The 23,391-nt window shown below is 46.3% G+C and overlaps 1 protein-coding gene across 1 annotated transcript in view; it reads left to right on the top strand.

The window, feature by feature from the left end:
• NT5C2 (5'-nucleotidase, cytosolic II) overlaps positions 1–22,622 on the top strand; it is a 41,386-nt gene extending 18,764 nt beyond the window's left edge. Inside the window, exons 3-17 of the mRNA XM_010075455.1 lie at positions 8,873–8,990; positions 10,365–10,460; positions 11,797–11,888; positions 12,075–12,132; positions 13,451–13,544; positions 14,606–14,659; positions 15,835–15,918; positions 16,646–16,687; positions 17,833–17,940; positions 18,274–18,340; positions 19,027–19,197; positions 19,985–20,036; positions 20,286–20,346; positions 20,899–21,075; positions 21,311–22,622. Coding sequence (XP_010073757.1) covers positions 8,873–8,990; positions 10,365–10,460; positions 11,797–11,888; positions 12,075–12,132; positions 13,451–13,544; positions 14,606–14,659; positions 15,835–15,918; positions 16,646–16,687; positions 17,833–17,940; positions 18,274–18,340; positions 19,027–19,197; positions 19,985–20,036; positions 20,286–20,346; positions 20,899–21,075; positions 21,311–21,565 — 1,529 coding nt within the window. The 3' untranslated portion in view covers positions 21,566–22,622. The remainder of the gene's footprint in view (positions 1–8,872; positions 8,991–10,364; positions 10,461–11,796; positions 11,889–12,074; positions 12,133–13,450; positions 13,545–14,605; positions 14,660–15,834; positions 15,919–16,645; positions 16,688–17,832; positions 17,941–18,273; positions 18,341–19,026; positions 19,198–19,984; positions 20,037–20,285; positions 20,347–20,898; positions 21,076–21,310) is intronic.
• Positions 22,623–23,391: the final 769 nt, after the last annotated feature.

Raw genomic sequence — 23,391 nt, 5'->3', positions numbered from 1 at the left:
GCAGGAGAAATCTTCCCAACACTAAGCTCCGTTTTGCCAGCCTCTGAGGCATATCCAAGCAGCCCAAATCTTTGTTACATTGAAGGCAAACAAAATGCAGCAGCAGAAAGCTAAAAATATCTGGAATTTACTGAGAGCTGCTTTGGGAAGAGTTAAAGCTGATGATACTTGACAACAATTTTCTTTTAAAAAAACAAGTAGAAACACAGCACTAAAAACAACCTGCAGTGTAGACATCCAGCAATTCAGAGCCAAGCTGAACATACCATACTTTGTCAGTCCTTGAAGCAACAAAAAATCTTGTCTTTAACAGATCCTTTTAGCATGCAGAGAGGGAGAATAGTAGCTGATACAGTTCCAGGTTAGAGGTTTTAGAGCTGAAAGCTGTGCTGTGCACTTGGGGATGTTTGCAGGAGCATTAGAGGTAAGGAATTTTCCATCACTCCTGGGCTGCAGAGTGGGTGCATAGCTGCTCCATGGGCGCTGCTGCCGCTGGCGACTGCAGAGCCCTTGTGCTTCTCTCTAGGCGTGTGCTGGTTTCCACCCAGAAACCTGTATTTAGCATTGTCAGAAAAGGGTGCTGGGGGGCCACTGAAGCTCAGATCCAAAAGATTTGGCCCTCTGATGATTAGTGACTCTTGCTTTACTTCCTGTTATCAGATTTACTGTCAACAACATCTGTGGCCGCAAGAGGCTTAGTGCAAGATCTGGCTGTTTGTGCATGGCAGAGCAGCTTGTGTGTTAAGCATATGAAAATATCCTGGGATGCACCTGGATGTTTTGTCAAGGTCTTGTTTGCTGACTGCTACAAAAACGTAGTTTCTAGTGAAACAGAAAAGGTGCGTTAAATATTGAAGTGTGCTTAAAGCTCAGCTTTGTGTTAGTGCACAGAATACTTCTGTGTTTGAAAAGGTTTCTTTGGGTAAATAAAAATTATGGTCATTATGGCAACAGTTTCTTCTCATCTCAGGTTGAAAAAATGAGTGAATTCAAAGAAACAAAATATACTGTTGCTACTCATCTTGTTTGGTACTATGAAAACTCAATTTAAATATAGGCTGAAATCCTGCAATTCTGCTTTGCATAATACAGTGCATTGTTATTTATGGTCTGGTGGTTAAAATCAAAACCCAAGAGTCAAGAGGACTGGGGTCTGTTCCTGTCTGTTTTTCTACTTGTTTTGACCATAGACAAATCCATTATGGTCCCAGTTCATCTGAGTCCACAGCCAAATGGCAAGTCAGTGATTCACCATCTTCCTAATTGAAAACATATGAGCTGTCCCGTGGGTTTCGTTTGGGATTTCTTGTGGTTACAATTAGGCACGTTTACCACTTTGTCAGTTTGTTTACAGGCACTGAGCTCCCAGGTCGGCACAGCACAAACGTGCGCGACTGCGTTGCCCTGCATGCAGGGACACACATAGCAGGCACGTGTTTACGTGGGCAGAGATGAACTGAAACCAGTGCTGTACGCAACCAGGGCTTTAAACAGGAATGTCCGCTTTTCCCTTCGTGTCCTGCAAGGATGCTGTGAGGTGAAATGTCTGCAGTGGCCATGGCAGAAGTTGAGGTAGCACTTGATGTGTCTTCGGAAAGAGAAATGCAAGGCAAGGGGAGCTGGGGGTTTGTGCTTGCCCCCACTACTGTGATTGCCAAGCCAGCTGAGTGTGTTTGTGTGGAGGCTCACGCAGTACAGGTACCTCTGCAGGGTTTCCAGTTCTTACGCAAAAGAAAATCCTCTGACATGTTTCCAGTGCAGAACTGCAGCACCCTGCCAGGCTGTGCAAGCCACGAGTGAGTCTGGGCTCCTGTTGGAGCTGAGCAGTCTTGACTCCGTTGTCAGAACCAAAGGGAAGCTAACACCCAGGTGTGAAACTTCAACATGACATTTCAGATTCCCTCCTGTGTAAGTTATGAATTATTTTAACATAGAGAGAAGCATAGCTTGAAACATTAGCTTTTCCCTTTTGTTATGTTTCAGTGACAGTGCCTGACAACACCTCCCTTGGTTAGAAAAGACCCTGTAACACAGAAGCAGAAGTAATTAGTATTCTAGAGCATAAATCCTCCTCTTTTCTATCTATATATGAAAATTGGCATTGCTCTGTAACAGGTCATGAAGATAATAAATACCCTGAAAGGAAGGTCAGTATAGCATTCTTCACTACCTTGTTACTTCTGGGGATCCTCAGACCTCTGGCCCTACAGCTGAGACAAGCTTTCCTCAAACTATGGCAGTATGCGAAATGCCTGCCCAACACTTACTAGTATGTTTAAATGGTATTCTTGCTTTAGTGGGGTTTATCTTTTAATTAAATCCAGTGTCCCAAACACCTCCAGGACTAGGCATTCACTGTTTCCTTCTGGATGCTCAGCTGGAGTTGCAGGTCTGGTGATCAGAAGTGCCAGCGTGTAGAATATTTGGTACTTGAGTGAAATAGTCAGCGGTCTGGTTAGTGGTGGAGGGTGACTGTCAGAGACATCCCAGTGGCAGCTGGCACTAAATGCCCAGCTTTGGGCCTATGTGCAGAGGAGATGTTGATGGAATGGAGAGCTCTGGGGATAGATCTATCCTATTTTGGGACACTAGTCTAGGATCTCATTTGATAGACATTGTTGAGGCAGGATATGTAGATACTTGTACTGTTATAGGGGATGGGGCTGTAAAAGGGGATCTTGTTCCTCGAGGCTTTAACTAGGCACTGTTCACCTGTACGACATTGATATGAATGTATTTCTAATACATACTTGCATTATTTATTTGTGGTGCAATTCAGAATGTGGATCAACATTTAAAATGAGCAGCACTTTGATCCTGCTCTTTAAGTCAAGTTTGTGTAGTTTCAGAAATGTATTTGCACAAGCTTAGTTATGCATTTGTGTCCCAAGACATATATAAATCCAGATACTAGCTACCCACCTGTCCTTAACTGCCTGATTTGCATGCCTTACTCACTGGGGAATAGGCAGCAACTGAAATAACTTGTTTCTAGTTATTTTACTTTCATTTCTTCAAGACTGAAAGTAGTTGGGCTGCATTTCTTGTGCTTCAGAGAAAAGGCTAAACCCCTTGCATTATCTGTCCACCTTTTGGCTTATCTGTCTTTGTGTGACCTCTGGAGAACCCAGATAGTAAGTAAAATTTCTGAAGACTGAATGTTTGTTAAAGCTTTTTGCAACCCTTTGGAGGTCATCACCTCTAGTTTGAGAAATACTGATCTTATCTGAACAGCTGAAAGTCAAAACCCAATTAGTTTCATCTGGCTATGGGTAGACTAAGGTGTTTCAATTCCCAAGAGACTCTCGGTGGCCAGGGTCAAGGATGAGGAAGCCCACAGCGCAGACAGTGCTCTCAGCACCTGCATGAGGAAGGAGTCGAGCTGGTGTGTGCCCAAAGGATCAGAGCAGCCAATGCACCAGCTGCAGAAAGCATCTGCTCCCATGAAGACCCCTGCCAATGTGGGGGGCACTTTGAGCACCTTTCCCTGGGCTGCTCTCAGCTTCCAGCTGGGAGGGAAGGCAGACGAGGTGTTGGCTGTTGTAAGGGACAAAACTTCAGAAGATGCTAGGGTGTCACAGGATAGCACACTGGCAAAAGAGGGTGACGGATGGGGAGAAACTGGAGGCAGGGATAAATGAAACTTCAGGTCATGATTTAGTAGTCCTCGCTCCCCAGAGAAACCTGCTCACACTGCAGGCTGCTGCTGTTATTGCAGCAACCTCCTGAGCTCACCTTACTCTTCCTAAACCAGGGCACTGTTGATGAGGAGCTGCTTCATCAAAGCTGCCTCAGTGGTGTGGGAAATCAGCATGTCGTCACTGTTCTCATTTCAGGGCTTCTACCAGCGCCAAATCCATAGTGGTCAGAAATAAAATGGCCAGGCCAGGTGTGCAGTTTGAGACAGCAAATACATCTCACAAAAGTGACACAGCAGAAGCAGCACAAAATGGGTGGTTATTGTACCTCTAGCCCCTGCTTCTCTCCTGTGATCCATGACTAGCTTGTAAGAAGTGTAGACAAGCCCTGGAAGAAACCACGTTACATCTTCAGTGAGAAGCTGCGCTGCCTGAATTAGAAATCTTCGTGTGAACGGAGGAGGAACAAGGAAGGAAATGGGCAGCCCTTGAAAGGCTTTCTCCTCCCTGCAGTTTAAAGCCATCACATGCACTACAGCCTTCCCCAGCTATTTATTGATTCTGAAACAAAATGGGCTTTAAACGCTTACTCTCAGAGAAGCCTTCAGGACGTCTGTATACTTCTGTAGGTCCTTTTTGCAACATCATTCCAACTCATTCAGCTTTGTATTTAGTGCAGATTGGATCTCAAAGTTATTCCTGATGACTCTGTGCGTACCTCTAAGTTGTAGAATGGGTCTGGTCGTCTTTCTGTGTGTGCTTGCAAACCAGTGCACTGCAATACAGTGCAGCACCATGTGCAGGACTGGTGACGGTTTATCCCGCAATGCTTTGCACATAAAAGCCCAAGTGTAAGCATAAGTGTTAAAAGTATACAATTGAATTTAGATATGCTATGTCAGGCTGAGCCAGTGTGTCAGGCTCTTGCTGGGAGTGCCTTCAGATATATGGCAAAATTCTCTTCTCAGGTTCCCGAAGTAGCTTCTGACTCAGTCTCTCGAGTCTCTGACACGTGGATGTGTTCGTGGTGTGAAAGAAAGTGAGTGCCCTGAAGGGAGTAATTTGTCATCGACTGAGGAATGGACAACAATGGCAAAGCCCCAAAAAGAGCAGGAGACCCTTTCTTGAACCAGTTGCTTGGCGAGAGAAACTCGAAGGGTTTGTGTCACTTGGTCAATGTGCTTATAGCCTCTTCCTCCCAATTATCACTGAGCTGATGATCTAAAACTGCTTTGTGGATATGAGGACAGAATTTTGCCTGCAGGATGCATGATTACCAACTGTGCCTCCTCTATACATCTGTTCTAAATATATTTGCAATAGCTGCCAGGCTGGCTTCCGAGCTTACCAGAGGACAGAGCTCCAGCAGATACAGCCCCACATGGCACAGAGCTGTTGCAGTTTTAAAATCAGTCTGATTTTTTTCTTTAACAGGGGAGCCCAGTGTAACTCCGTCAAGACTGGAGTGACACTCTGAATCTGCATCTGCCTCATGTGAGTTAAAATCCTGGCAGCAGCATTTTGCATAAACTGGAGCCTCTAGAGATTTTTTTTTTTCTCCTTTTCAGGAAGGCTATAAAATTGTTACTGTCTGTGTCTTGACAGCAAAGGTAAAAACAATCACACAAATGCATGAGACTTGCATACCTTACTGCACAATCCCTGCTCATTCCAGATTGGCTTCCCTCCTAGCACATACCGTGTAAGGGACGCCCGCACTCATCACAGACCTGAAGGCTTGCAACGTTTGCTCCTGGGGTACTGCTTTTTACCTTTCAATAGTATAATGTTAAGCCAAGTGATGGTATTAGGGGGAGGTTGAAATGCTGTCAACTGGCTTCTGTTTGTTTTTTTTTTTAAAGCGTTGTTTTCTTTCCACCCTGGTTGCATAATCCACAAGCGCTGGGTGCTGATTGCCCTGCACCGCTGAAGCATTTGCCTTTGTTGGAACACGGACTATTGAAATAACATGGTCCTCTGGAGCTGGGGGACTTGGCACAGTGGCAAAGACACGGCCATCAAGTAGTAAGAAAGAGAAAAAGAAATCAGAATAAGATGTAAATTGTGCTTTGGTCTTACTGTCATCCTGTGTGCATTGGGCAAGGACACTCTGAAAATGAATTTGTGGCTCTGCCTCCTCTGTCACAGAGTTGGGGGTGCTTGAAGACTGAGCCCTTCTCAGCTGGGTGAAAGAGCTGAGCACAGGAGACTCTGCATGGCAAATGGCTGAATTCATGGCATCACCATGGCACACAAATTATCTCCAGTTGTGGTTTCAGCAACCAGGTCTGAGGAGGGGGTATGTTCCAGGAACGTTTTAAACTATCTTTTCATCATGCAGCTGCAGAAAATAAATATTGCTCTGTCCTCTCTACTCTTTTTTTTTCCCCATGGATGCCTGAAGTAAACAAGATAGAAGAGAGAGCAACCAGCCTCAAGTGCAGTATTGAAATATGTTTTTTCGTCTAGTAATGTATATAACTGGGGCATCTTCCCTGAATGTGCTGCCATAGTTGCAGCAGTGTTAGCCTGTGCATACTTGATCTGAAAGAGGTGGATCATTTGTTTGCCCAGAAGGTACTGAAACAGGCATTTACACAGTTTATGAGAAATGTCAGTGGGTTGTGACTCATAGCGATGGATGCAGCATGTGCTGTGGTGTAGGGTGCTGTGAAAGTGGGCTCGGTGAGCTCTCAGTCTGTTCCCAGCTGTGTGTCTAATTAAAGTTCATCTTTAACAGTAAGTATGACTGTAACTCGAAAATGTTTATTGTCCCTTTCCCATTTTCAGGAGGCCAGTTTCCCATGTCTCTGTTTAGCTTGTATATCAAGGAGAAGGCTCTAATTTTCCCGGTATTGTGTAGTGGTGGAAAAATAAGGAAGGGACCTGAGGCATGAATAAGCTAGTAGTTTAGTTTCATTCAAAGCAGAGTCAAGGAAGCAAAATCTAGAGCTTGAGAGGTAAGGGGAATAACTACCCCCAAAAAAGAAATATTCAGATTAACCCTCTTGCAGTACTGCCTCAACAGAGACTTGGGATGATGAAGGCGTTGTTCTTCAGCTTTTTTTCTTCCTGGTGCTTCAGTTTGTTTCCTTAGGCTCAGAGAGTTAAAAGGAGGTCTGTAGTGATAAATCTTAAGGGAGACAAATATAGTAAGGAAGAAATTGAGTGAGGGCATTTTGTGAGCAGTTGGCCACACGTCCCACCACGGACGTTCTCTGGTGGAGTGTTAACAAGATGCATAGGTTGTTTAACAGAAAGCCCTACAGTTTCTCTGGAAGGATTCTGCTGGAGCTGTTGATGAACCACTTCTGCTTGTCCAGAGGAGATGCCAACATGCTCCTTGAGATTCTTTGTGTCTGGGCAGAATTTGGGCAGCAGCTTCATGGGGGACTGGAGGCTGCTTCATGTAATGGGGAGCTTTGCAGCGCTTTCACCTTCTGAGAGTTATGTACAAGTGTCCTCATTACCATTTTCCCAGAGAAATCCCTTTACTGTCCTGCATCAGAGGAGTTTCACTTTTCCAGTTGATGCTCTGGTATCACTCTCATAATGTTTTTCATTACCTAACTGCATTTTGCTCCCTCCAGCTCTAGCTCACTCCCCAGAATTGCCTTGTCAATCACTGCTTTCTTCATTAGCTGTGGTTTTTGGTTGCTTATTCTTATCTATAGCTCAATCAACCCTCCCTTTCCTAAAGGACAGGAAAGACTACCTGCACTGAATGTTGCATCATGTTGATGTTTGCCATCAGTATAGTAATGCCTGAAGATTTTGGTAACTGCTTTATTGATTTTAGTTATCTGTTCAAGAACATTACGGTTTGCTTATTAGATTTTTTAATGGTGTTAGTTTCATGCGGAAAATTAACTCTTAGGATTCTGGTGCTTTTTTAGATTATTAAGAGATACGAGAGCCCTCTTGTCACAGTTACTGTGATCTGAGTCCTTTGACAATCTTGTTTCTTCCTTGCCTTTTTAGTATTTTTGTAGTATTTTGTATATTTGTTTCCTTCTCTCAGATCAAGCCGCTGTATTCCACAGTATATATACAGTGGTGATTACCTGGGCACTATGGACAATGCATATTAATATATATTGTGAGTCCCACAGATGTGCTAGATCTCTCTCAGGAAAAGCAGTCTGTCTGCTAACAAGCTTACTGTATAACTTGAACATTTTTGTATTTTACTTAGCTGAATTTGAAATACTCCAGTGTTTGAGACAGTTGGGCCCATTGAACCCATGGTAACCCTCATTGCAGTCAAGGCTTGTATTTGACCTTGTTGCCTCTTGGGACTAATTTAAGACAGCGACATGCAGCAAATGTGAAAACACTGTCAGAGAAACACAGTGATTTCCATCTGTCATAGAAACACAGCCATTTCCTTTTAAATGTTAATTTAATGATCTGATTAAGCAGTAACATTTCCAGTACCCGGGAAGGTCATGTGCAGGAAGAAGACAGGCCTGATGGTAGGAATGACTGGGTTGAAGAAGTCCATCTCTTTTGCATTGAGCATTGAGTGTGTGTCACAGATGAGCAGCTCCTCTGAAATGTGAGAACAGTAAGCTTGCTTAAGAGAGTAGCACTTTGACACACAAGGGTAATAGCTAACAGATTTTTACAGTACCATATGGTATTATTAACAAACAAATCGTATGTTAACTTGACAGCTCTACCTTCAAGCTAACTGAGTCTGCAGCAAACATAAATTCCTCTCAGATGGAATCTGGAGAAAATACTAAGCTTTGGGATTGTATCCAGAGCAGTAACAGTAAAACAGCAGCAATGATTTCAGGCTTTCTAGCCATGAATACATGTGTTCCCAAAATTTATTGGTTTCTTCATCAGCTTTGTGAAAACACAGCAAACAAAAACCCAATCTGAGCAGGTGGAACAGGGAGTGTTCATGCATCTGCAGAATGGGACTGCAGGGAGAGGAGCTGCAGTTTGAAATACATTTTTCCTGATACAGAGAGCTGTGATAGACTGACAGATATTTCATCTCATTCACTCTGCTGCTGAAACCCAAACTGCTGCTCCGCTCGGCTGCAGTCCGGGAGTGTGAGCTAATTCCACCATGGCTCTGGGCTGGGGACCTGAGGCAGAAGAAGGGAGCATGTGATGTGGAGGAGGGAGGAGGGTGAACGGGTACATTACTTTTAACTGCCTTCTTGTTTAACCCCTTAGTTGTTTTCAAATTTTCTAACTGAAATCTCATCTTGGTACAGTGTATAAATCCCCTGAATACGAATCTCTTGGATTTGACCTGACCGTAGAAAGATTAGTTTCCATTGGATACCCTCATGAGCTGCTCAATTTTGTGTATGATCCTGCATTCCCTACCAGGTAAATGACGAACAGATACCGACTGGCCCTGCTCAAGGCCTTGAATATTTGTTCTGTAAAGTTCATAGTCAACACGTGAGGCCAGGTTTTCAGAGTTGTGCTAGTGAAGCCTGTGGTTGTCCACAGGTCGTGGGGAAGGGAGCAGACTGCTCCAGTATGTGGAGGGCCTTTGCCAGCAAAGAGGGAGAGTGCAAGAAAAGAGGCCTGCTGAAAACATGGTCCAGAAATAACCTTTCAAAGCAAAGACAGCAGAGACACAATTGGATTGGGAGTTAGATCAAAATCAAGACAAGAAGGAGCCATTCCTGTCCGTGAGGCTGCTAGAATGTCTCAGAACACTTTTCTGTAATTATTTTAGTTAATAATGGGCTGGTACATAAGACAGCCTGAAAATTAACCTGACACTAAACAGCAATAAAGGTGGGAACAATCTAGTTCATTTACCTAGATGAATCAAACACTGAAAGCAAAGTTACTGGTGCAAAGTTACAGAATTATTACATTTTGTCTTTTGGTAGCACAGGTAGAAAGGACATTTCTTGCTTTAAACAGGGCGTTTGATCTAACTTTGTGCCTTTAAGTTGTTTCCACTTGTGCCTTTGCTGGATTTTGCTTTTTTTACTCGTTTGGAGCTTCTTTACGAAAGACTGGACCAGAGGGTCTGCTGGATTGGTGCTCCAGTTTCCAGCTGGGAGTGTCCTTCCTTCCCTCCTCGCAGCACGTTTTACACCAAGACTGTTACTGTGCCCATAACAAGACAGTAGCCCTTCACAGACCTGCGATGAAGACTCCGTTAAATCTACTGCCTTCATCCCAGGGAGGGCACAGAAGGGGTGTCTCTGTGGGAAGGCTGCGTTCTCCAGGTGCAAGCTACTAGATAAGTGAGAGGGGGTTTTGCTGTAGTTGGAACCGGGAATGTCCAAAGCTTTTTGTGCAATAGTTACATGCCTCATCTGGCTCTGTCTGTGACAGAGGGATGGAAAAGAGGGAAGAAACTCCTTTATCGCACCTCACTCTTCCTTGCAGCCCAGTAGGGCTGTCAGGGAACCACAAGCACAGCTGTCAGATTCGTGACCCTGTGGAAGAGGTTCCCGTCTTCCCTGGTGTGTGCACAGCTAAGCCTCTGCTGGGGTTAAACGGTTCCGTTTTCAAGTCTGTGGAGGGCAGATCAGCTGTACCTTTCAGCTGGCAACACAGGGCTCTTGTTGCTCGCCTGCAGCCAGGTAAAAGGGACAGTAGGGACCCCATCTGCAACTCTGATGCCCCGCACCAAGTGAGCAAACTTTTCTAGAGCTGTTTTGGAAAGAACTGCTATTAAAATGGTCACCACTTAATACACTTGCTTCTTCATATCTTAAATCGCTTTCTTAACAGAGGCCTGGTGTTTGATACTCACTATGGAAACCTGTTGAAAGTTGATGCCTATGGGAACCTCCTAGTGTGTGCACATGGCTTTAATTTCCTCAGAGGGTGAGTGCTGACTCTTGGCTGTTCTTTTTGATTTAATACGCTCTTCTGTGTCACTGATCCTCAGGGCACCCATTGCATAAGGAGTCACAGGGACTCCACTAACAGCAGATGCTGTATTGGCGTTCTGCAGCTCCAGGATTCACTGGGGATGCATTGATGGTCCCAGACACAGCAACAGCCCAGGGTGTTTGTAGAGGAGAGGCCTGTGCTGACACAGGCACATCTGTAGTGTGCTGGGAACAGCAGGAAGTGCACTGTGGGAAGGGGTTGATGCGATAATCCAGGGGCCGTTCACCTGTCCTGGCACAGTTTAACACCAGCAGCTTGTCAGTTAAGACAAAGCCATTGGGAGAGGGCTCCTGGGAGCAGAGAGGACCTGTGCCCCATGAGACTGTTAACTCCACAGCCAGTGCTAAGAAAGGTCAAAGGCCTGAGCTGGCTTGGGGAAAGGAACAAGCTTGCTCTACCCTTTTGTGTGTTTGACCTTTGAGGGTGTCATAGTGAGACATCATGTGCCATTTCCTGGAGCCTTCCCTGGCTGCTTGTGTTTCTCTTGCCCCAGAGAAAGTACTTTAGGAAGCAGAGGGGACCGCAGTGCTACCTGCCTGATGTGTTGCAGCAAATCCCCTCATATCCCTGCTGTGAGGGTGGATGGGCGGAAGGCAAATGCAGGCCAGATGAAGGCCCCCAAGGTGACAAGCATTGTCATTGCAGACCTGTGAGTCCTCACATCAGGAAGCCAAAATTTAGAAAAAACCTTTATATATGCACTCAAGTTCCTCTTTGAGTCAGAGGTGATCTTCAGAAGCTCCAGAAATTAGGGAAACCAGAGTAGTTAAATTACTTTAGTCATCGCCACACTGCTGATTAATTGCAGAAGGCCCCAGGCAAGCCTCCCGCAGCACAGCCGCGCACTCCCCTGCTGCAAGCTGCTCGGGGGAGTGTAAAGCAACACATGGGAAGTGGGGGAAAGTTTAAGATAAGCAAACAATGAAAGTGCAGATGATTTAAGGCATCCTCATAGCCAGCAGCACGGGGCTTAAGGTCGAGTTGTGGACTCTCGATCACTCTGTTTCCCTCTGTGGGCTCTGCTCTGTTTGCTGACTCAGGGATGAAGGCTTTGTGCTCAGCTCTGCCGGAGCCAGCACGGTGAAGGGAAGGCTGGGGAATGCAGTTTTGCTCTTGTGCAGCTAATGCATGTGAGAAAGCTGGGTGTTGATTAAAGCACAGCAGACTCTAGTTAATGGACCCTGCTACAACTGTATTTTGCATGTCAGCACATTTTATCCTCATCATTTTTTGTGGTTTCATTCTTCTCCACCTTATCTATTCTTAGGCCTGAAACACGGGATCAATATCCAAATAAATTTATCCAGAGGGATGACACAGATAGGTTTTACATTCTGAACACGTTATTCAATCTACCAGGTGAGTCTAATGTGAGCCAACACAGGCATGTTTCTGTGCCTGTGAAGCCAGTAAAGCTTTGCTAATGTCTTTACTTATCTGTTGTTTGGGTTTTTTTTGCATGAACTTTGTATGAATACAGGGCCCAAATTTAGCTGGCTGTATGATGTTATCCTTATTTTACAAATTTGCTTTGTTTCTTTGCAGAGACCTACCTGTTGGCTTGCCTTGTGGATTTCTTTACTAACTGTGACCGGTACACTAGGTAGGTATTCCCTTCGGTTCAAGATGCTGATGGTACAGTAAGATGGTTATTATAAAGAGCAATACAGCACAGATGGAGCTGCTTTTAATATCAGTGGGGGCCCCTCAAGTGGTTTCAGTGGGGAAAAGTTCAGGCCTTGTTCTTTTGATGTTAAAGAGGATTTAGTGGTGACAAGATGTTCTGTGAGTACAGCAGAGACTGATTATGAGGGTCTCCTTCACTGGGTATATCAGTATCACTGTCCTGACTGACACTGTTTTTTGGGCCAGCCTCTAAGACCACACACTTATTATAGGGTGATTACAGGCACCAGACAGCTCATTTTGAACCCGTGTCCATTTGACCCATGTTTAAACTGGTAACTCAAAGGCTAAATTTCCTCAGCCAGTTACCACAAGTCCCTCATGTCAGAATTGAGGACTTTGTTCACTTAAAGGTGAAGTGCTCAGGCACAGTGTGGTGTAAAAGTCTGTTTGTGCAGCATGAGTATTTACCTAGCTTTCAAACAGATGTAAGCATAATAACAAGCTGCAGTTTGAACTGAACAAATGTGAATGCTGCTGTGCTGCTGACTCATGATGGGTCATCTTTGTGTATTTTGTGAATGGAAGGCAAAGATTTAATAGGATTTTACCTGGGAGTGGAGGAACTGTTCATACTGACAATCCATCAGGTGAAGTATCCTTTCTCAGAACAGGCGTGATGATTGCTGTCATAATACAGCTCTGTTTAATCCTCCTTGATTCCTTCTGATGCAAACTCTCATGGGTGTATCAAAGATACCTCCACCGTATCTTGTAGAGGAAATTTCTCATGTCAACTCTAACTGTTCAACACAGAAGCAGTTCCTCCTCTCAGCAGCAAGTATTACATTTAGTTGATTTCTATGTCACCCTCTTTTTTAGTGTTGGAAAGATGGAGAAAGAGTAGCACTCTGCTTACTTTCTCAGTACCATTCATCTTTTGTAAAATGGTGCAAACTGCACAGTCCCAGTCTTTTTCCCTTTTTATAATACAGTGAGAGAGAAATGAGTTGCAGTCATAGAAAGCTGTAGTAGTGCTATGGAGGCACAGGCCTGTAGTTAGGAACTCACATACTAAAATTTTAAACAAACGTTCTTGGGTACGACACATCCTGTTAAACTCTGGTTGTGGCCTTCTTTTAAGTCTGAGCTGCAGTAAAGTAGTAAATAAGAAACTGTTATGGTAAGATGAAGACCCAAGCTCCAAACAACATTTTGAACTCTCTCTCTCTCTCCTTGGCATGTTTCTTACTGCTGAAATTGGCCACTACAATCTCTCTTCTTTCTCCTCATAGCTGTGAAACGGGGTTTAAAGATGGAGACCTCTTCATGTCCTTCAGGAGTATGTTCCAGGATGTCAGAGATGCTGTTGACTGGGTTCATTACAAGGTGATTGCAAGAACTCCTTAGGACGACTGTAGCTGTAACTGAATTAGAGGGACTGGTTTGTAACTCACGAGTTAAGATGTGTTATTACATTTTTGGGCAAGAGCCCTGCTTTGCCGCCTAGTGAGCAAATAATAAATTGCAGTTGAATGTAAGTCAAGATCTCAGCTGCCCTCCTGGTACTGGAGCCTATCTGTCTTGGCTTCCTATTCCTTTTTATTGTGCCCAGATTCCATTTCTGTACTGTAATTCATGGGGTTTAGAAAGTGATGCCATGAGGGTATTTGCACTTATAGTCCACAACTTGTACATTGTCTTAATTGTTAAAAAAGCATTTTACTGTAAATAGTTTACATTGGTACTGTGTTAGGTTGTCTGAAAAGTACCTGCATTAAACAGAGAAATATATCAACTCCTCTCTATTTAGATATATATCTTCTATTTAGAGGAGTTGATATAAACTCTCTGTTTAGAGAGGAGAGGCAGTTCATCTTTTTCACATGCTTGTGCACAAATTTAGAATATAATTTTGTGAGCGTTAACCTCTGGTTAAAGACCTGATTTTCTTGTTCTTTCTCATTCAAGAAGTCTGCTGGGGTGGGATGGAGAACCATGACAAGAGAACTCTGCTCACAGTTATACCTGTGGTGGTCCTTTTAGCAATGCAGAAGTCAGGAATTTATTTTTCTTTCCTTATGCAGTGTTGTGTGATACATGTTGGAGTTGGCCTTTGAGTAAAGCATTATGGTCAGTGTTGGAGACAGGTCGTTGACTGTCTTGTTTGGTATGGCAAATCTATTTTTTGTTTGTTTCTATTGTATTCCCTTCTGAAAGGGTTAAAATGCTGTTGAAGTGGATTATTTACCATGGTGAGGGAATCGATGGATCACAGAGTTTGTGATGGTCCCTGCTACCCAAAGCCTCTCATCTCTAGAGTCACGGGTTCAGATTCGCCCTGGTTTGTACTTTCACAGCATTTTAAAGTGTGAAAGTTGGCATTACTTTGATGTCTCTTACATCATAAGTTTCCATTACCTCACTGGGTTCTGTTGTTTCTATTTTAGGGATCGCTCAAGGAAAAGACCCTTGAGAATCTGGAAAAGTATGTGGTGAAAGATGTAAGTGTGAAGTTACTTTATTTGGGCTACGTGACGTTCTGTACTGAGTAAGCAGGCAAGAAATAAACATGCTGATTTGCTTTACTAAATCACAAAACAGATAACACTGTGATTTCTATTGTAATAACCAAAGACAAAGTGGAAAGTTCGGATGCAGCCTTTATTCTGAGCCAGTGATCCATGTGATTTTGTATTCACGTGCATGTTTTTACATAAAATATAAAAGCCAGAGGAAATGTTGTCACGGGACACAGGTGAATATGGTGGCAAGGCTTCTGTTGGTTTTTTTGGTGGTGAAAGCAACTGTGTTCCCTGCCCGCTTTTTCTCTGCCCAAGCAGACCTCTTTTTAAAAAGCAACAGATGAACATCTTTTTAGACAGAAGTATTCCTTAGCCACCCAACAAAAATGTTACATGCCTTTAACCATGAGGGACTGAGGGAAAGATCCTGAAAGATTCACCAGTGTCCAGTCTCTTGACAGCCCCAAAGTGTGGTTCAGCACATGTAATTGAGCAACCTCCAGTGGTTCCCTTACCTTTGCCCTCTCTGCAGTGTGCAAGGCCCCTCTGGACCACTACAATATAATTATTCTTTAGTACAGATGAGCTCTGTGGTAGAGTATCACTTTAAAGCAATTAACCTTGTTACTAGTTACATGCCTGCAAAATTCTTAGGAAACTGTCCTGTGAGTAATCAGCTACTCTGGCAATGCACTGAGATTTATGATTCAATAAAAATAGCCTGAGGAATAAATTCTCCCTAATTTGAGGCTGGAATTATAAAACGTTCCAACTCGTGGCTCGTGTGAGCTCAGATTTCACCTGCCTCTGGGCCCATTTCGGGAATGGACTTGGAGCTGGAGGAGCTGCTCTGGTGTGCCTGGCACGGAGCAGATCAGTGGGAGAAGCACAGGGTGCCTGGCAGGGTGGTTGGCAAAGGCACCGCAGTCCCGCCGAGCCCTTCCCCCTTGCCTTTCTCCCCTGGGCTGTGCTCTAGAGGGGTGTTTATGTGGAAGGGAGCAGGGGCTTTCCTGGCTCTGGCCAGTGCAAAACATCTGGGTTTGCTTGCTTGTTGGTTTGATTTGCTTAGTTTTGTCTGGTGGGATCAAGTTGAGAATGTTTTGCCCATGATGAATTTCTTAACTTTTGTGTTTGACTTGTCTCTTGGCTTTCAGGGGAAGCTGCCACTGCTGCTCAGCCGCATGAATGAAGTTGGGAAGGTGTTTCTTGTCACAAACAGCGACTATAAATACACAGACGTAAGTGCTGCTTGAATTGCTGTGTTGGTATATAATGGCATAAGTAAAAGCGAGACATTCATTTGTATGGGTTTTGGTAGGACATCTTCTCGTGGAGAATTTTCTAAGCTAGATCTTTAGGATGAATGCAGATTAGGTCTTGAGTCATCTTTTGTAGTGCTGGTTCTGCTACTGACCTAGTACGGGCCTGGCTTAAATTCCTCTGTGCCTCACTCAGTTCCTCAGCAATGAAAGGCTGAAAGAGTGATACTCATTTTAGATTTCAGCATCGTTTAAAATGCAGAACTTCCATTTCAAGTGAGATAGTTCTGAGTACAGGCAGGTCACCAAGGCTGTGGTCCTGGAGAGTCTAAGAGCCTGAAAGGGCTGTCTGCTGTATTGCAGGAATAAATACAGTCACTTCAACTCCAGGTAAGTTTCAGGGTGTTGCAACACTGCTAATCCAAAGATTTATGTGCGATTTTAAAGCATTGCAAGATACACCTGAAGCTGTGTGCGGATTCCTGAGGCAAATGTATTTTTTGTTTATAAAAATTACTGGTTTGATTCCTGTCACTGTAAATTCCATCCATTCATTTTGTCTTGAAATCTTATGCTGGTTTTCCTGTAAGTCCTGAAAATAAAGTTCTGTAACTGGAAAAGATAAAACCAGAAAAATATGCTTTTGTAAACTACATAAATGTATGTTTAAAAACACATCGTTGAATACTTTCTTTCTGTCTTTCAGAAAATTATGACTTACTTGTTTGACTTTCCACATGGACCAAAGGTATGTGATTTCTAGACTGCAGTTCCAATAGGAATTGATGTGCCTAATTATCTGTGTAGCTGGAAAGCATTTTAATCCTGCTTCATCGTCTGCATGGGATTAGTTGCTTTAATCTGGTTAAAATACACTTGGTGTTTTGTGTCCTCTTTGAATGGGATCAAAGCAAATGCAAGATAACAAAGAGAAAAGAGGCATCATCTGGTCTCAAACAATAATCTGTGTTAATGATAACATTATTTTAGTGATAGCACATTTTAACTGTGCCATTTTGCAGCCACGTTTCTTAGAAATCTTGCACAATGTTTTAGATATTGTTTAAAAAAACTTGATGCAAAGGGAAGAGTTTTATGAAACAGCAGAAGCATTTATGGCTGATTGTGCCTTGACTATGGGAACTCCAAAACTTTTGGTCATACTTTTTCTGGTTTTCTGAGGTCAGAACTCATCCCTGCAACTTGTGGAGAGAGGCTTATGAGCTGAATTTATCCTGCTTTCTCAGTCTCCCTGTGGGAGGCTATCTCATGCTCAAAAGATACATTTTCACACTATGCTCTAAAGGTAGAAGGCAGCCAAGGGAGAAATTTTCAGAATATGGAAAATCACCACAACTCAGAAAACTCCGTGCTGTGGTCTTAATGTCAGAAAGAGTGGAAACATGAAGCAGAAAGGGTTTGTGAATGCCCAGTGTCCTTCGGGTAGGGCTGTGGTTTGGAGGGATGCTCTGTGTAATAGAGTCCAGCATTTTCCCACTCTTGGCAAATGTACCAGCGTGGCCTTGTAAGGCCGAAGCCCTGGAGTTGCATGTGTCTGGATCTATGCAGGATATTGCCTTCAGAAGCAGTGGCAGCAGTGTCATTTACAGCATCTCTTTACATGACAGCTGCGCTGTGACATTGATGTTCTGTGCAGTCCTCCTATGTCCGTCCTCGCTGCTAGGCTGGGTTGGGATGGGCTTGCTGTGAAAGGGAAGTGCTTTAGGAGATGGCCCTGGCAGCCCAGTGTTGTACCACAAGAGGCACAAGCCAGGGGCTTTTGCTGGGCCAGCAGTGTCACAAGGTTATGGCTATGGAGAATGACACTTCAGTTAAACTCCCTGTGGTCAATTGTGCTGTGTCTGATTCTGGGGTTTATTTTTGCCTTTGCAGCCTGGGAGTGCCCATCGGCCATGGCAGTCCTACTTCGACCTGATCCTGGTGGATGCCCGAAAACCCCTCTTCTTTGGGGAAGGCACTGTGCTGCGGCAAGTGGACACGGTGAGTGGCACGTGGAGAGTACCTCTACAGCTGGAAGGGTTCTTGCACCTCCTGTGTGGTGTCTCTTAGTGGCAACAGGCAACATGGTGTTTAGACAGGACCTGCCCTAGAGATGGTGGGCTGGATTCTTCTCTTAGTGATTCCTGAGCAGCCCCATCACCGGGGAACAGCAGAGCTTGAGGCTTTGCTGGCTTCCCTAGCATACTGGAAAGAATGTGGAAAGCCATCTCTAGGCTGCCTGGGAGTGAGAGAGACAAAGAGTAAACTATCAGTAGGACAGAAAAGATCCAGACCATTGGCTGTTCTCTACTAATGCAGTATCTCCTTCCTCAGGTGACTGGGAAGCTGAAGATTGGTACCTACACAGGCCCACTGCAGCATGGCATCGTGTACTCAGGAGGTGAGGCAAGACCCCTGCTTCTTGTCCTGTGGAGTGGCTCTGAGGTGCCTTCATGGCCTTCAGCCACTCCAGCTGCGAGAGGGCTTGTGCCAGGTGCTCGGCAAGGTTGTGTTTCCCAGAGCACATTGTACTGTGCCCTCTGCACACTGCGCCAGCAGCTCTCCATTATCATCGCTGCCCAATGCAGGGAAGAAATTAACCTGTTCCTCCTCAAACTCCCCTTTCTTCCTTGCCAGGGAGGGTCTGGAAAATAACACTGCAGGGCTTGTGGTGGAGGGGGAGCTGCAGCTAGTCCAGTGCAATGTTCCCAGCTGTCCTTACAGTGCTGCCACCAGTGTGACTGCACTTGAAGGGTCCCCTGAGCCAGTGAAGGGCAGCAGGTGGATATACAGGGCTGTCTGTGATGCCCAGAGCTCCATTACTCTCACAGGGGGTGGGAGGCATTGGCCCTCTGCTGCTGCCATTCGTGTTGGGGCATGCATGGGCAAAGCTGCCCCTGGGTGAACTCCCAAGTGGGTGGGTGGGCAGCGCCCTGTTCTGCCATGTCCAGGCCAGGGGTGCTATGTTTGTCAGTGGAGGTTTCTGGGAGAAAAATGCACCTGCTTTGTCCCTAACCCTGGCCCTCTGAAATGAGCCACATGTTTCATTTTGTCTCCCTGGTCTGAGCTATGCTATTCTTCTCTCAGGCTCCTCGGACACAGTCTGTGACCTGCTGGGGGCCAAAGGGAAGGATATCTTGTACATCGGAGACCATATCTTTGGAGACATCCTTAAATCTAAGAAGCGCCAGGGCTGGAGGACCTTCCTGGTGATCCCCGAGCTGGCACAGGAGCTGCATGTCTGGACAGACAAAAGCGGTCAGCACCCAGGCAAACCCCTGGCCAGGCTTTGTTCTTGCTTGCTTGGTGCTGCTCCCCCAAGGTCACAAGGGCACAGGGGTGCAGGGGAGAGATTGCCCTGGCTTACTGCTTCTCCTTTCGGCCCTTTTTCCCTGGGACTGGGTGTTGGTTGCAGGAGCTGGAGCAGCTCCCATGGGCTGGCCTTGGGGTCGCGGCCTTCTCTGTGCACTTTCCCTGGGCTGCTTGTGCATGATCAGCCAAGTGCTGACTTGGCCAAGGGAGAAGCTGCAGTTGGGTGGGGTTGAGCTGTTCCTTATCCATAACCCTGCCCCAAAAACTTTACCTCTGTCCGTATGGAGCCACTCCAGTAAAAAGTGTCTCACAAGACACTGAGGTTATTGTCCCTGTAGTGCCTGAGCCATGACTGCTCTCCCATCTGCAGGAGTCCCTGCTCACTAGCTGCTTTCACATCCTGTCACTACTGCTTTTCTCCCAAGTGTGCCCTTTGGTGTGTAAATAAGTCTGGAGGTTATGCAAGTTGCCCCATGGGTGGCTGGAAGGTTTTTGTGAGGTTCAGCCTCAAAAACGAGGGCGAGTCAGAAACCAAGCGCAAAGCTCTGCTGATGGCACACAGCACGATTGAACCCTCTCCCTGCACAGTGGCTGTGAGATGCTGTGCTCCTTGATGCAGTGCCCCTCCACTGTCATGCACGGGGTGTGTACAGGATGGTGGGTTTGCTTTCAGGCCTTTTCATTTTAACAGCTTAAACTTCCCTCTTTCCCCTTTCTTTTCTGGATTTTTCAGCCCTTTTTGAAGAGCTGCAGAGTCTGGATATCTTCTTGGCCGAGCTGTACAAGTGAGTGTTGAAACACTGACAGCTTTCCTGCTGCCTCTCCCAGTCTAGTGACAGCTAATGAGTGACTCTGACAAACCCTTGGGGTTGGGTTAGCGGCACTCCTGCCGGAGCTTTGACTCAGGCCTGGGATCTGCCCCTGAGACCAACCTTCCCCTCCAGACCAGCCTCCCTCCCCTGAGCCCCCATCCCACAGCATATGGTTCTGAAAGGCTTTTCACACCATGTATTTACCTTCTCGCCTGTAACTAGGCATCTGGACAGTAGCAGCAATGAACGCCCCGACATCAGCTCCATCCAGAGACGCATTAAGGTACCAATCATAAAAATCCCTTTTCATCCTTTTGGATCCCAAAGGGCTTGACAACCTGACCCCACTGCTCAGCCCTGAAATGCTTTGCACTGCCTTTGCGTGGGCATGGCAGGCTTGGAAAAGCCATTCTGTCTTTGTGGATGCAAACAGAGGAGCTTCTCAGCTCACTAATGTCACCAGCACTCCTGAAAGGCAGCCTGGTCTGGAATAGGGTCTCCTTCCTCATACACACAGCAGCACTGACGGTGCTCACTGCTGCAGAACGGGCCATTGGCACACACAAGCTTGGAGGGGCTGTAGCCTCTGGTTCAGCCAGCCCTGGGGTGCCAGCCTGGGGCAGGTGCTGGCCCTGAGCCTGCTGCTGCCTTCCCCTCTGTTAGCTGGGACTCAGCTGTGCTCCGATGCCGCGGGATACAAGCACAGCAAGCCTTGCTGCAGATCGTTGCAGATCTTACGTAGCCCCCCAGCCCTCAGGGTGCTCTGCTTCAATGTTGTCGTGGCTCCGCGCTCCTGCCTGCCTGGCCCAGGATCTAACCCGCCCTTTGCTTGTAGAAAGTGACCCACGACATGGACATGTGCTACGGAATGATGGGGAGCCTCTTCCGCAGCGGCTCTCGGCAGACCCTGTTTGCCAGCCAGGTGATGCGCTATGCTGATCTCTATGCAGCCTCCTTCATAAACCTCCTCTACTACCCCTTCAGCTACCTCTTCAGAGCCGCCCACGTCCTGGTGAGTTGCAGACCCCGGGGAGGTGGGCAGGGGTCCCAAAGGTGCCTGCACTTGTGTGTGTTGACACTTCCACAGGCCACAAGCACCAGGAACGGCACCCGGGAGGGTTGGGTGGCATGCGATGCATAGTGGGCCACAGGGTCCTGTTCTGGGGTTTGCCCTCTGTCTGTCTCAGGGAGATACCCTGGAACTGGGACACCCCTTGCCATCTCCTCTCTCTCTCTTACATGTGTAGATGCCACACGAGTCCACAGTAGAGCACACGCACGTCGACATCAATGAGAAGGAGTCACCAATGGCCACGCGTAATCGCAGCTCAGTGGATTTTAAAGATTCTGACTACAAGCGGCATCAACTGACCCGTTCCATCAGCGAGATCAAACCGCCCAACCTCTTCCCGCAGGCACCTCAGGAAATCACACATTGCCACGATGAAGATGATGATGAGGAAGAGGAAGAGGAAGAAGAAGAAGAGGAGGAAGAGGAATAAGAGGAAAAAGCAAAGCATCTCTGAAGACAAAACATGACTCTAGCAGTGATCAGGAGTGGATTCTTTTGTTGGGGCCCTTGGTGTGATGGGTTGGGGGGTGTGATTCTTGCGAAGGCACATTTTGAAAGTGTCCGGAAACTTTTAACAAATTAACACTAATTCGGAGGAGACCCTTGTTTTCAGTCTTGCAGACGGTTCAAAAAGCTGATGGATTCTGCCTGCAGAATTCTGTGGTGTGTTCAGATCGGACTGCGTGCCTGTGCTGTCATGCTGCTCCCATTACATTTAGGGATGCTGCATGTTTCTCCCTTCCAAATGTGTTTTGTTTGATTTTCATTTGAACAGTGTCCTGTGAACGGTTTTTGCCATTTGTTACATTCACTGTGGAGAAGGAGGGGATATGCTGGGCCCTGCAGGAGACAAAATGATCCAAATCTTCCTGCCCGTTGGGTTGCTGTCCTTAACCCTCTGCTTCTGGGTTACAAATTCCCCCCCTCCCTGTGTTAGGCAGGGTGTTTCTGTGGCTTCCAGCACTCAATTTGCCCTCTGCTTGGTGTGAGTTTTTCTGTGTTAGTGGTTCTGTTCCTTCAGCCATCACAGGTGGTGGTGGGATTCCAGCTCTTGCATATCTGCAGCTGTACATGTTTCAGCTTGTAGACTCTTGTTATCCTCTCCCAGTGTTTCAAAGCTCTCTTTCATCAGCGGCATGTGATGCATGATTTCCAATGCATTTCTCAAACAGCTGAGCCGTACACTGTGTTCTCAACTCCTGTAGTTTCATCAGTAAATATTAACCCAGCAGCTTGAAGCTACTGCTTTAGCATTACATTAGCTGGTTTGTTTTCCGATTGCCTATTACTGACCTTTCTGTCCACTCAGCTTTAACAAAGCATCCCCAAGACAAACCCAGCCACCATCTGGAGCGAAAGGGCCTGTTATTCCAGGGTGCTGGGGGCCATGTGTGGCTGCCCTAAACTAGGAAAACGCACGTGCTGCGGGAGCCAGGGAACTCCAGTCCGGCTGGCAGCTGCCCTTGTCTTTGGCCTGGCACAGAGCAAGTGGAGCAGGTTGCAGGGGGGAAGGCTGCGTCCCCATCCAAGGAGGGTGATGCTGCAGGATGCCATGCAGGGCCTGGGGGTGTCCCATGGGGATGGGCAAGTGGTTCTTGTGCCTGAAAGCCAGCCTGGGGAAGGCACGGGGCTGGCACGCAGCTGGGCAGCAGTGCCCTGCGGTTTCCCATGGGGATGGGCAAGTGGTTCTTGTGCCTGAAAGCCAGCCTGGGGAAGGCACGGGGCTGGCACGCAGCTGGGCAGCAGTGCCCTGCGGTTTTCCTCCGTGTCCTGAGTGCAGCCTCCCTTACTCCAGCCTGTGCCGTTCACTGTGAAGGGATTACAACAAGGGCCCTCTTGTAACAAATTTGACTGTTGTTTCTGTACCATAAACTTTTTTCTTTTCCATTTTAAAGTACCTTAGGGGAAAATTAAAAAAAAAAATTAAAAAAACCCCACACCACCAACATCTGAGCAGGAAACGCTGCTGCTGTAGTGGCAGTTGTTCAAGTCAATAAACGATGTTTCTAAGAAATGCCTGGCGCTGTGTGGTTGCTGAGATGCTGAGGGCTGTGCTGGAGGTGGCGGGGAGAGCCGGGACTGGTCTGGGGGTTCCCAGCAGGGCGGGTGGCTGAGGAAGAGGGAATGGGTTGTGTGAAGCATGGCTGAGCTGTGGCCATGGACCTGGCTTTATGGGCTTTTCTTGGCCTTGGGGAGCAGGGGGCAGGGTGCAAGGTGGGGGCACAAGGCTTTTGTTATCCTCATTCATTGGCTTCA

The sequence above is a fragment of the Pterocles gutturalis genome, unplaced genomic scaffold (assembly GCF_000699245.1).
Source record: "Pterocles gutturalis isolate BGI_N339 unplaced genomic scaffold, ASM69924v1 scaffold26487, whole genome shotgun sequence".
In the NCBI taxonomy this organism is placed as follows: domain Eukaryota; kingdom Metazoa; phylum Chordata; class Aves; order Pterocliformes; family Pteroclidae; genus Pterocles; species Pterocles gutturalis.
The sequence above is the reverse complement of the archived record's forward strand: the minus strand, read 5'-3'. Positions and strand labels throughout refer to the sequence as shown.